The sequence below is a fragment of the Triturus cristatus genome, chromosome 2_2 (genome assembly GCF_964204655.1).
Source record: "Triturus cristatus chromosome 2_2, aTriCri1.1, whole genome shotgun sequence".
NCBI classification, from domain to species: Eukaryota; Metazoa; Chordata; class Amphibia; order Caudata; family Salamandridae; genus Triturus; species Triturus cristatus.
In genome coordinates this window covers 74,277,402-74,290,570 of record NC_140582.1, presented here as the reverse complement: position 1 = coordinate 74,290,570, position 13,169 = coordinate 74,277,402, and the positions used below count along the sequence as shown (strand labels likewise).

Here is a 13,169-nt window from a genome sequence, read left to right as displayed (position 1 = left end):
GAATTCCACTGGCATAATTGACAATCAAGGTCCATCAACATTTGAGAATAAGCGTTATCCAAGCTTACACATATTTGAAACAATTATGTTGGCAATAACTAGCTATTTTGTGGCACTGCAATCTTGACGGATATCTCTATAGACAATACTCTGCCCCATATACACAGGACTGAAGCACACATGCGCATTCTTCAGTAATTATCTCTCAGACCACAATTGACACACAGCTGATTTGCAGCAATAATGTGCTGCTTATGTAATGCAGGCTACCAAAAGCTTGCAGCTTACCTACCACCCTCAACACACACATTCTAGTAACAGGCATTTAACATAATTATTTATTGCAGCAACTGTACATTTGTAAAGATCAGTATGAAGACTTAGAGGCTGATTAAAAGTCAGTTGAAGCGGTATCCTGGGAGGGATACCATTCCAGATGATGAAACCTGGCCCGGTGTCCCACACAAGACCAGCTGTGTTTGTAGGGATATGGAGAGGAGCTGTGCAGTGCTAACCTTAACTGACCCACAGCCTCCCCTGCCCACTGATGGTTTACTTCCAGAATATCATTGTCTGGATATCAGAAACTCCTTATATGGATATAATCTACAAATATATTGCCCTGTTGAAGTTAATATAACAAAATGTACACCCAATGGCATGATATTTTTGTAGCAGATATTTAGAACACAATATTTATGTCAGACAACATTTCTGTAAAAAACTGGGCCTGATTCTCAAATGTAACTTACTCTCTTTGAGTAATTTACATTTTTGAATAAGTGTACTACTTTTCGATATTCACAAACTCAGAGTGCAATTTACAATTAAAAAAAAAACCAATTGTACCTGCACTATACACAGCCAACCACTGGGGTACTGTAAGATCGAGGTATAGACTCAAAATAAAACTCATAGAAAATAGTGTGAAATTAAATTATTTAAAATAATAAAAAAAACTATAAAGTCATATAAATTCATGTAAAAAATATTAAAATAGAACATATTTAATATTGGATTGCATCATATTTCAATAACCTATTTGAATCCAAAAACAACATTTTATTTTTAATTATTTGCATTGACTAATTATTTTCCATATATTCTTTTTATAATTATTAATGCAAATTAAAAAATTATTGCTTTGCTTGAATGAACATTTATTTACCAATTTAAACTTCAGGAAAATTATTTTACTTTAGTATACTTCCATTAATTAAAGATTTATTTCAAAATGAATTTAATAGGGCTGTAGCATTGTTTTACTTTTAAATTAAATATATAAAAGGAATTTGCATTAATATTTAACATACAAAACATTTGTAATATTCATTTTTTAATTAAATATATTTTTTATATTTTCCCCAATACTTTACTATAGGGAGACTCCTCTGTTGGGGCAGGGATCTCCTGATCACACAGTATAGGGAAAATTAAAAAAGTTTCAGGCCCAATATTCTGATTTACAACCTTACTGATACCTTACCCACCCTGTGCTCCACAATGGCTTTGCCATTCCACTTACCACATGCTAATAGTAGGTGGGAAATGGGTGAAGAACTTTCTCCTGAATCCGGAATAACCATGAAGATTTGGACATGGTAATTCTAGGTCTGGTTGATTATTCTCCATTCTGGGGAAAATAACTCGTAATTAAATGGTGCAATTACCCTGGGACCTGTGATTCCAGACCCATTAATTTTGACATCCCTGATTTGTAATCGTGCCTTGGTGTTACAACTCACGATAATGCGGTACAAAAGGGGGTGGTGATGGACAAAGCATCAGAACCAATCAAACACTCACACCCAGTCAACAGATCTGGGATTGATCAATCACCGTTCTTTAGCCCACTCTGCCACCCCAGTTCAGACATGGCCATATGCAAATCAGTCTGACCCTGTGCCTCATGGGAACAGTCCAGCCCGAACTGCCAAGCCATGCCTTCCCTGGACTGGAAACAAGCTTCCTAGGACCGGTTCCTGGCATTTCAGCCGTCTTCAGCCAGGCTTGCTTGAATCCAGTGGCAAAGTGAGCAAGGGACTCACGTCTGAGCATACCCTGCCAACTGATGGCGAACAAAGCGGTACAATAGGGGGTGGTGATGGACGGAGCATCAGAACCAATCAAACAATCACACCCAGTCAACAGATCTGGGTTTGATCCATCACCGTTCTTTAGCCCACTCTGCCACCCCAGTTCAGACATGGCCATATGCAAATCAGTCTGACCCTGTGCCTCATGGGAACAGTCCAGCCCGAACTGCCAAGCCATGCCTTTCCTGGACCGGAAACAAGCTTCCTAGGACCGGTTTCTGGGATTTCAGCCGTCTTCAGCCAGGCTTGCTTGAATCCAGTGGCAAAGTGAGCAAGGGACACATGTCTGAGCATACCCTGCCAACTATTGGCGAACAAAGCGGTACAAAAGGGGGTTGTGATGGACGGAGCATCAGAACCAATCAAACACTCACACCCAGTCAACAGATCTGGGTTTGATCCATCACCGTTCTTTAGCCCACTCTGCCACCCCAGTTCAGACATGGCCATATGCAAATCAGTCTGACCCTGTGCCTCATGGGAACAGTCCAGCCCGAACTGCCAAGCCATGCCTTCTTTGGACCGGAAACAAGCTTCCTAGGACCGTTTTTTTGGATTTCAGCCGTCTTCAGCCAGGCTTGCTTGAATCCAGTGGCAAAGTGAGCAAGGGACTCACGTCTGAGCATACCCTGCCAACTTATGGCGATCAAAGCGGTACAAAAGAGGGTGGTGATGGACGGAGCATCAGAACCAATCAAACACTCACACCCAGTCAACATATCTGGGTTTGATCCATCACCATTCTTTAGCCCACTCTGCCACCCCAGGTCAGACATGGCCATATGCAAATCAGTCTGACCCTGTGCCTCATGGGAACAGTCCAGCCCGAACTGCCAAGCCATGCCTTCCCTGGACCGGAAACAAGCTTCCTAGGACCGGTTTCTGGCATTTCAGCCGTCTTCAGCCAGGCTTGCTTGAATCCAGTGGCAAAGTGAGCAAGGGACTCATGTCTGAGCATACCCTGCCAACTTATGGTGAACAAAGCGGTACAAAAGGGGGTGGTGATGGACGGAGCATCAGAACCAATCAAACACTCACACCCAGTCAACAGATCTGGTTTTGATCCATCACCGTTCTTTAGCCCAATCTGCCGGGAAGGCATGGCTTGGCAGTTCGGGATGGACTGTTCCCATGAGGCACAGGGTCAGACTGATTTGCATAGGGCCATGTCTGAACTGGGGTGGCAGAGTGGACTAAAGAACGGTGATGGATCAAACCCGGATCTGTTGACTGGGTGTGAGTGTTTGATTGGTTCTGATGCTCCGTCCATCACCACCCCCTTTTGTACCGCATTGTTCGCCATAAGTTGGCAGGGTATGCTCAGACGTGAGTCCCTTGCTCACTTTGCCACTGGATTCAAGCAAGCCTGGCTGAAGACGGCTGAAATGCCAGAAACCGGTCCTAGGAAGCTTGTTTCCGGTCCAGGGAAGGCATGGCTTGGCAGTTCGGGATGGACTGTTCCCATGAGGCACAGGGTCAGACTGATTTGCATATGGCCATGTCTGAACTGGGGTGGCAGAGTGGACTAAAGAACGGTGATGGATCAAACCCGGATCTGTTGACTGGGTGTGAGTGTTTGATTGGTTCTGATGCTCCGTCCATCACCACCCCCTTTTGTACCGCTTTGTTCGCCATAAGTTGGCAGGGTATGCTCAGACGTGAGTCCCTTGCTCACTTTGCCACTGGATTCAAGCAAGCCTGGCTGAAGACGGCTGAAATGTCAGAAACTGGTCCTAGGAAGCTTGTTTCCGGTCCAGGGAAGGCATGGCTTGGCAGTTCGGGATGGACTGTTCCCATGAGGCACAGGGTCAGACTGATTTGCATATGGCCATGTCTGAACTGGGGTGGCAGAGTGGGCTAAAGAACGGTGATGGATCAAACCCGGATCTGTTGACTGGGTGTGAGTGTTTGATTGGTTCTGATGCTCCGTCCATCACCACCCCCTTTTGTACCGCTTTGTTCGCCATAAGTTGGCAAGGTATGCTCAGACGTGAGTCCCTTGCTCACTTTGCCACTGGATTCAAGCAAGCCTGGCTGAAGACGGCTGAAATGCCAGAAACCGGTCCTAGGAAGCTTGTTTCCGGTCCAGGGAAGGCATGGCTTGGCAGTTCGGGATCGACTGTTCCCATGAGGCACAGGGTCAGACTGGTTTGCATATGGCCATGTCTGAACTGGGCTGGCAGAGTGGGCTTAAGAACGGTGATGGATCAAACCCGGATCTGTTGACTGGGTGTGAGTGTTTGATTGGTTCTGATGCTCCGTCCATCACCACCCCGTTTTGTACCACTCACGATAATTACATGTTACAGGTTCAGGTTGAAGCAGGGTATTACATCAGAAATTAAGGCCTCTGCCTGAGATGGGAGGTAAACCCTTTTGAATATTTAGGCTACATAGACAAAGCCCATGGACAACAGAGGTAACCTATGGCTTGTTTCTCGTTAGAAGTAGGTTTGAAGAGGGCAGTATATTCCATATTTTTCCATGTGCAAAAGGTAGGAATTTTGTTGTGGTAGGCATCCTCTCTCTACTGGGCCTTGGGGTTGATACATAAACCAGAGCCCTGAATGTGTCACTAATTACAGCTGCAGTTCCTTACCCCATGAGCTGACGACTTCATGGGTATGTATCCGGAAACCATTTTAACTTCCACCACGACCATGTTGGAGACTGCACGTTTTCCAACGTAACTAAGGAAACAAGTAAAATGTTGTTAAGTCACTGATACTGTTAAAGATGCCAGCCATTTTTGAAATATACCATGAAAAGAACAAGACCATCACTTTGATATGTACAGTGTAAGCAACCAAATGTGTAAAGTTTACTGAGAGAGATCATGACGAGAAAGTGTTGGTAATGAAGTACATATCTGCCAAGAATGCATCTTTTGTTCTCATTATCCAGTATTCCTGTTAGGAAGATTTGAAGTAGGTTTATCAATTTCATGGAACCTTAGTGGTAATTTGATTCTTTTTTCTCGAGATTTATTGCAAATGTGTCAGTTTCAAGGGACTTTGGGCTAGGTATAATGATCTAGGAAATTGCAAACTAAAGTGAAAGCAATATGTTGAATGCTAGCTATATGTATACAACCTCAGTACACCACAACCTTAGCCAGCACACTCACGGCTTTCAGCACAGATATACAGACATTAATGTAATTAATTCCTGCACCTATTACTTTTATACTTCTAATGGTCTAGCTAAATAAAGTTGCTTCTGAAAATTTCTGCATCAGGTTTTTGCCCGCATGTTATCCGCCAGGTAAAAATGGTGGAATTTGTGCGGCCAACAACCACATGTTCAGAAATGTGTACCTCGAAACTTGGAAAACTAATGTTGTTACTGAATTATTGCCCATTCTGATTTTCAAAACTTAGAATGGTGCAATTGTACTGAAACAGTAAACAACACACCTCTGCATCAGTTTTACTGGGTGCAGTATTACCACCAGAATTCTGCGAGACTCTTAAGTCCCTGAATATCACTAGTTAGATATTGGAGACATCCTATAATATTATTCCATCACCATCGTAGATTAAATCATTAAGGTAAATTGTTTTGAGTCTGTCCTCTCCTCCCAAGGTTTCCACATGTTTTCAATCTCTATAAAAATAACAGTGACAATAAGCCTTATTTGTGCCCAAATACTATATTGGGACCCGATTCACAGAAGTAATCTGAGACAAAATCCTAAACGTACTACTTTTGGTATTCACAGAAGGCATTTAGTAGTAGTAAAGTTAGGATTTTGTCTTAAGTCTGTCTTAAGTCTGTCTTAAGTCTGTCCTAAGTTTGTCTTAAGCTTGTCTTAAGTCTGTCTGAAGTCTGTCTTAAGTCTTCGAGTCCTGACCAAAACATAGCAGTGGAAATCCAAATCTGTATAAAAGTTGAACCCTTGTATATTTTCGTTTGGCCATCCACCAATGTTACATAACCCACAAACCCTCCACAAATCTCCATGCATTTTGGCATCAGTGTATGCAGTAGTTTAGAAAACAGGCAAATAATCAAAGGAAAATGGATCACTTATCTTGTATTGTAACCAGGGTCTAGGGTTCTAACCATCTAAAAAACCCTCATTCACGTAAAAGGTAACGGAGCGATATATCTTGAATTTTCGCTTCTGAGACTACGTGAAAAACATCATAATAGGGTCTTTAAAATATGCTTTCCTCCTCCTGGAGGGAGACCAACTGGTGATTACAGTAGTGATCAGAAATGGTGGGAATGTGAGTGAAATGAATTTAAAATTGCCTCCATCTCTCAAAAATAGTGTTTTATTCAATTGGAGATGGGGCAAGGTTAAAACCAAAAGGCGATGCGTATCTAGAAGGGCTACTGTTCTATAGCACCTACTTTGAAAACGTGAGTGGTCGACATGATTCAGCCCTTCCGGTGCCCGGTTGGGTTGGAGGGCTATCTTCAGGACCAGTGTAAGGCGCTTTAGTGATGTGCGTAGGTAAGTTGTTCACTTACCCTTCTCAGTGGTTATGGGTCTATAGTACCTTTAACTAAAAAACTATTTTCTTGAGAGCGGGCTATGTTCAGGTTGACATACCACGCTTCCCTTAATTCTCAAACTGCGTTAGGTTGTTTACACGCTACATCCGATGCTACTTTTAGTCAATAATTATTAACACGTATGTAATTGACATCGAGCGTCTCCTTGCTTTCAACTGGAGACGGGCTGCTTACACGCTTCCTTAAATGTGGTTTTAATCAATGTAACTCCATCTGGTTTATCTCAAGATCGTGCCTGCAACAAGCGACGCACTTCCTTACATGCAAACTTGTCATTGCATCTAAAAAAGCAAGTACGCGCTAATCATAGAAGCTAATATAGCATTCACATTGTCTGCTTCGCGCTGACACCGGCACGGCATCGAATAATGGTGTTATTGCTAGCATGATAGGTGCCCAATGTTATGACATCCTTATTCAAATTGGTTTCTCAATTTTAAACTCTTCACGCAGATAACGTTACTACAATTGGTAAATGGGCTCATTAATCAATAGCGCAACCCACGCCTAACTGCATGTCAATATCGCGCCTGCAACAATCACCGCACTTCCTCACATGTGAACTCATCACCTCATCTAAATAAGCAAGTACGCGCTAATCGTAGAAGCAAAGATACCATTCACATTGTCGGCTTCACGCTTATACTAGTGCCGCATCTAACAATGGCGTTATTCCTTGCATTGTACTCGCCCAATGTTACGACTTCCTTATTCAACCTAATTCTAAACTCTTCATGCAGATAACGGCACTATGATTGGTGTTTGGGCTGATTAATCAATAGCGCACCCACGCCGTACTACACAGGTACTTCTGCTGCTCCCAACATGAGACTATGAGAAATAGGAGGTTACCTGAACTGAATTCTAGATGTTTCCTGCCATTTTTAGACCATTGTACTGTGTGTGTTTCGAACTTTTATCCTCCTCCTACACCAAGTTTCATGTAATAAATAACTACTACTCATGAGCATCTTATTTGATAGACATTGATCACAATAGATCCAGGTGGATGTTTAATTAACATGATACCCTGTTTTCATGGTCTCTTTCTTTCCAGTTATAGGTACTATAGACCCATAACCACTGAGAAGAAGGGTAAGTGAACAACTTACCTACGCACGTCACTAAATTAGTAACACGCCTCACACTGGTCCTCCGACCCGACCAGGCACCGTAAGGGCTAAAACATGTCGAACACTCACGTTTTCAAAGTAGGTGCTATAGAAAAGTAGCCCTTCTAGATACGCACCGCCTTTTGGTTTTAATCTTGCCCCATCTCCAACTGAATAAAACCCTATTTTTGAGAGCTGGAGGCAATTTTAAATTCACTTCACTCACATACCCACCATTTCTGATCACTACTTTAATCCCCAGTTGGTCTCCCTCAAGGAGGAGGAAAGCATATTTTAAAGACCCAATGATGATGCTTTACATGTAGTCTCAGAAGCGGAAAATCAAGATATACCGCTCCGTTACCTTTTACGTGAATTATGTTTTTTTAGACGGTTATAACCCTAGACCCTGGTTACAATACAGGACTAGTGATCCATTCTCCTTTGATTATTTGCCTATTGTCTGGAAGCCGAATGGATCTCAGCTTCTTTCTTCCCTGACTGATTACGAGCTAGCTTAGAAAACGTCATCAACCTGTCTCCACTGGGTTTAATCTTGCAAGTTTTTTAGTGTGCCTCAAAATGGAGAGTTACATTCGTCACAGTGGACACCTCACAAGCTGGAAAAAAATAATAGTACCTTTTGGTTTAAGGTGTTACCGTGGAATCATAAAGACAGGTTTATTGGGGCCCTCGCAGACTTTATCAAACAGAGAAACATTCTAGAACAGCAGCTCTTAACCTGTTATCCAGTCCCAGATGTCTACTCAGGGGATCCACGACTGCTAACAAAATAAATAATGTTAACTGATTAAGAAGGTGTATAGAAATAAAGTACCAAATTGTAAAATTGGAAATTTTAAAACGATCCGTTAATGTGAGGGAATTTTAAATTGGAGGCTGATCATTAAGTTGTTGTCCTCAGATGGATTAGTGGGAGCAGTGCACATGCATCAAAGAGAATAGAGTATAGAGGATGGGTGGCATCAGTTAAATTTAGTAAAGATCCAAACTTTCCATTAAAATGAAAATTTTGATTTGTTTTGATATTTGTTTGTGAATAGATAATATATTTTACCATGTGAGTATTTGTTTGATCAATGCCTGTGTGTGTGTTTTTGTGTATAGTTTTTAGGTTCATATCATCGAAGTTGCTTAAACCCAGGTCCTCGGATTCCAATAATGAATAAGTGGGGGTCCACAGAAGTCAAAAGGTTCATAACCACTGTTCTTGAATGCTTATTGTTAGTGATTTCTTTTTTTTTATATGTATTTTATTCATAAGTTTTCCAACAAATATAACAGTTTATATTCTTTCATATCACCAAGTCATTCTACATTATCCATTTCACATGTATCACATTCCCATAATACAGTTGTTCTGTCATTGTACATCAGGTCATTGGTATAAAATGATAACTTTACATCAGCTTACTATATACAATATTTATCCATCAACCTTTAACATATCAGGGTGTTTACGTAAGTAAGTGGCGAGTGGTTCCCAGAAATTAGTTGGTTTAGCAGCTGTAGGTAATTCCTCTGCATACATCAGAAAATTATCTTTACAATAAATTGAGTCTATTATCCATTGAGTCATAGTAGGGTACTTTCTGCTGTCCCAATGTATAGCTACTCTCTGTTTTGCCAAAAGCAGCAGGATTGCAGCAAATTTTTTCTTTGCAGATTTTAAATGTGTTAAGTGTCCCAATAGACAAAGTTGTAATGTACAATCCAATTTACAGTTCATAATCTCATTTAATAGTTGCACGACTTGTTCCAAGAATAGCCTTACTTTCTCAGATTGCCACGCTATGTGCACAAAGTCTGCTGCATCTGCCTTATAGCATTTACATTTTGGATCATCGCGCAGACCGTTTTTATGTAGATGTAATGGTGTATGGTATACTTGATGTATGTATTTAAAATGTATTATGCGTAGGTTACCATTTGGTGTTAAAAGCGTAGTCAGTGCACAACAGGTCTGCCATTCCTCCATTGTCAGTGGGACATCCAATACCTTATTCCACCGATCATGCGCTTTTTGTGTATTAGAGCCAATTTCTTTTTGCAAGCCTCTATATGCTTATTATCTGTGGCATTTAGCAATAACTGCAGCGTTTCTAGGGAGGGGGGCTCTTCCGGGAATGTAGGGTACAACATCTGGATGGCCGCCCGCAGTCTATGGTAAGCAAATTTAAACAATAGCGTCTGATTGCTTACGTATGTTAAGTCAGTCGGTATCCATTTGGATATAAATCACCCATTGGAGTGATACCAATCTGCTCATATAGCCCCATACTATTCTTGTCTTGCATCACTGATAAGGCAGGATGTTGTGCTAATGGCAAATTCGGTGCGTATAGTGGAGTTTTACTCGTGAGTTGGCCAATTCGTTTCCATGCCAAGGACGTCGTGCGAACTTCATGCGCACGTCATGCGCTTTTTGTGTATTAGAGCCAATTTCTTTTTGCAAGCCACTATATGCTTATTATCTGTGGCAGTTAGCAATAACTGCAGCGTTTCTAGGGAGGGGGGCTCTTCCGGGAATGTAGGGTACAACATCTGGATGGCCGCCCGCAGTCTATGGTAAGCAAATTTAACCAATAGCGTCTGATTGCTTACGTATGTTAAGTCAGTCGATATTCATTTGGATATAAATCACCCATTGGAGTGATACCAATCTGCTCAAATAGCCCCATACTATTCTTGCCTTGCGCCACCGATAAGGCAGGATGTTGTGCTAATGGCAAATTCGGTGCGTATAGTGGAGTTTTACTCGCGAGTTGGCCAATTCGTTTCCATGCCAAGGACGTCGTGCGAACTATATTAATTTCCTTTTTTGTCAAATGAGGTCTTGAGTGTGGTATTTGCTAGGGAGATGGGGTGAGCGTCTCCATCCTCCACTGCAAGGTGTGGAAGGTACTTCACTGGATGGTACCAAAAGTACGCATATTGCTCTTGTGCACATAGATAATATAAATAGAGATCGGGGACCGTGAAGCCCCCTGCAGCTTCATGTCATTGTGTGCAAGCTGATTCTGACTTGTTTGCCCGCCCATATTAATTTATTTACAAGGGAGTGCAGTCGGTGAAAGACGGGAGCTGAGGGGGGTATGGGGATGTTAGTGAATAAATATAATAATTTAGGAAGGAGGACCATTTTAACTAAGGATACTCTATCTGCTAGTGATAAGGGTAGGGTGAGCCAACGGTCTATTTACATTTCTAATTTATCAATTGTTGTAACATAGTTATGCCAAATCACTAAATCAGAGTCCCAGTGTATCCAAATACCTAGGTATTTTATAGTGTCTTCTTGCCAGATCAATGAGAATTCCATTGGTGGAACTTTGGTATTAGTTGTTAAAGGTATAACGCTGAATTTGACCAGTTTATTTGTAAGCCTGAGTGTCTTCCAAATGTTATGTATTCTCGTAGCAGCGAAGAGAGGTTAGTCCCAGGGTCTCTGACGTAGAGCACCATATCATCCGCAATGGGACGTAATTTAAACTGTAAAGCTGTAGCTGCATGTTTCTGACATACTTTACAAGCTAGGGGTTCCAGAGCAGTGGCAAATAATAACGGCGAAAGTGCACAGCCCTGTCTCTTCCCTCTTTGGATTGGGACGGCATCCAATATATGTTTATTAACTTTTATGCGAGCAACGGGTTTTGTGTATAATAGTTTGATACAGTGTATTAACATTGGTGGTAGGCCTATCCCCTGAAGTATAGTGAAACGGTATGTTCATTCGACTGAGTCGTAGGTCTTGGCCGCGTCCAATTACACAGCCACAGCTTCCAACTCTGTGTTTAATTGGTGCAGGAGAGCAAATATTGTACGTAGATTATGTGTAGTTGATCGGGATGGTATGCTTATTGTTAGTGATTGGTAGTGATGCAAGGCTGGGTAAAGACTAGAGAACTGTTATCTTCATCAGATGCCCCCTTTAAGGATCTGCTGTATACTAATAAAGTGGAATTCTGCAATTTAAAAGGATGAGCTCAAAGACTTGTAGCTACAGTTCAGTTGTCAAATGACGAAATTTGGGGAATAAAGATAACATGCTATTAAAAACATAAAGGGCCAATTACGATGTGGGTCGTAAGGCCTCCCACCTCAGGTCGAAGGCCTTAAGTCCAACATCGTCAGTCTCAATTCCAAACGGCTGTTTTTAATTCAGCCGGTCGGAATTGAAAACGGCCAGTCAGTCTGGCTGGCTTCAGACGGGCTCATGATCTCAAAGGGTGGCCTTTCCACCTTTGGGATTTCGATACTCAGTCTCTGAAAGGCTTTCCAACATAAAAAGCCTGCCAAAGAGTGAGTATGGGGGCCCCTAGCAGGGCCCCCTTGCCTCTGCGGCCTCTGGTTGGTGGGCGAGGGGGCACCTATGGTACCCCCTGTTAATCCCTGCATCCTGTGGCAGGCACCTTAAGTTGCCTGCCATGGACTGCAGTGATTAACACTACCTCCCATTTCCCTATGGGAGTAAGGCTGGTGTACAGCCGTAACACATGTTCTCATAGGGAAATGTCGAAATCCTAATCAGATGGTCAGGACTGCCGACCAGAGGTCGGTCGGTCCGGTTTCCGAGACGGTGTCGGGCAGACGCAAGTCCACCCGACATCGTAATAGGCCCCATAGTTTTCAAGTTCTATGGTGGCTTTCTTTTTTATCGCATGCTTTCTTTAAGGGGTTAAATGCGGAAAGTAAACCAATACACACTTAATGGTTAGCACAAGGAAAATGTATTTTTGCTATGTAGTAACTGTTACATTTGATGAGCTTAATTGTAAATCAATGATGCAAATGTTGATTTAAAAAAAGAAAAAAAAAGTTTTAGATACTGTGCTTTATTTCAGTCATTTCTTTGGACCTGATTCACAAAACTATGCATGAGGACAGGAAGAAGTAGTACAGTAGTACTCTATTACAGATTCTTACACACCTCTAGGAATCTGACCCTAAACGTCAAGCTCCACATCAGAAAAAGAGAAACGAGTCCTTTCTACTTGTACTAATTGTATATTAATATTCCATAAATATTTCAATTTGAGTCCCATTTTACATGTTTTTGGTACCAGTTCACAAAGGCATTTAAGAGCATATAAAATAATAGTACAGGAGTACTATTTCACATACTCCTAAATGCCTTTGTGAATTGGTCCCACATGTTTGGCATGATAGAAGAAGATTACATGATTTTAGTGAGTAGCAGATACCTACATTTAGTTTTGACACTAAGGCCAGGTGAGTTAATACTTCCGAGAAAGAAGCAGCAGTCAACTAACTTTGCATTCTTCATGTTGAGGGCTATTGATGTTTGGCCATAACTGCTTCTATTACTGGAGTACACATGACATTTTAGTCAATGAACATAAGTTTTGCGCCTATTTTATTATCATATATATAATAATAATAATAATAATAAAAG

General features: G+C 41.7%; 1 protein-coding gene across 1 annotated transcript in view; it reads right to left on the bottom strand.

The window, feature by feature from the left end:
* Positions 1–13,169, bottom strand: part of LOC146861876 (alpha-2-macroglobulin-like) — a 1,085,963-nt gene that overhangs the window by 81,598 nt on the left and 991,196 nt on the right. The window contains exon 33 of the mRNA XM_085641046.1: positions 4,696–4,786. Within this exon, the coding sequence (XP_085497172.1) occupies positions 4,696–4,786 (91 nt within the window). The remainder of the gene's footprint in view (positions 1–4,695; positions 4,787–13,169) is intronic.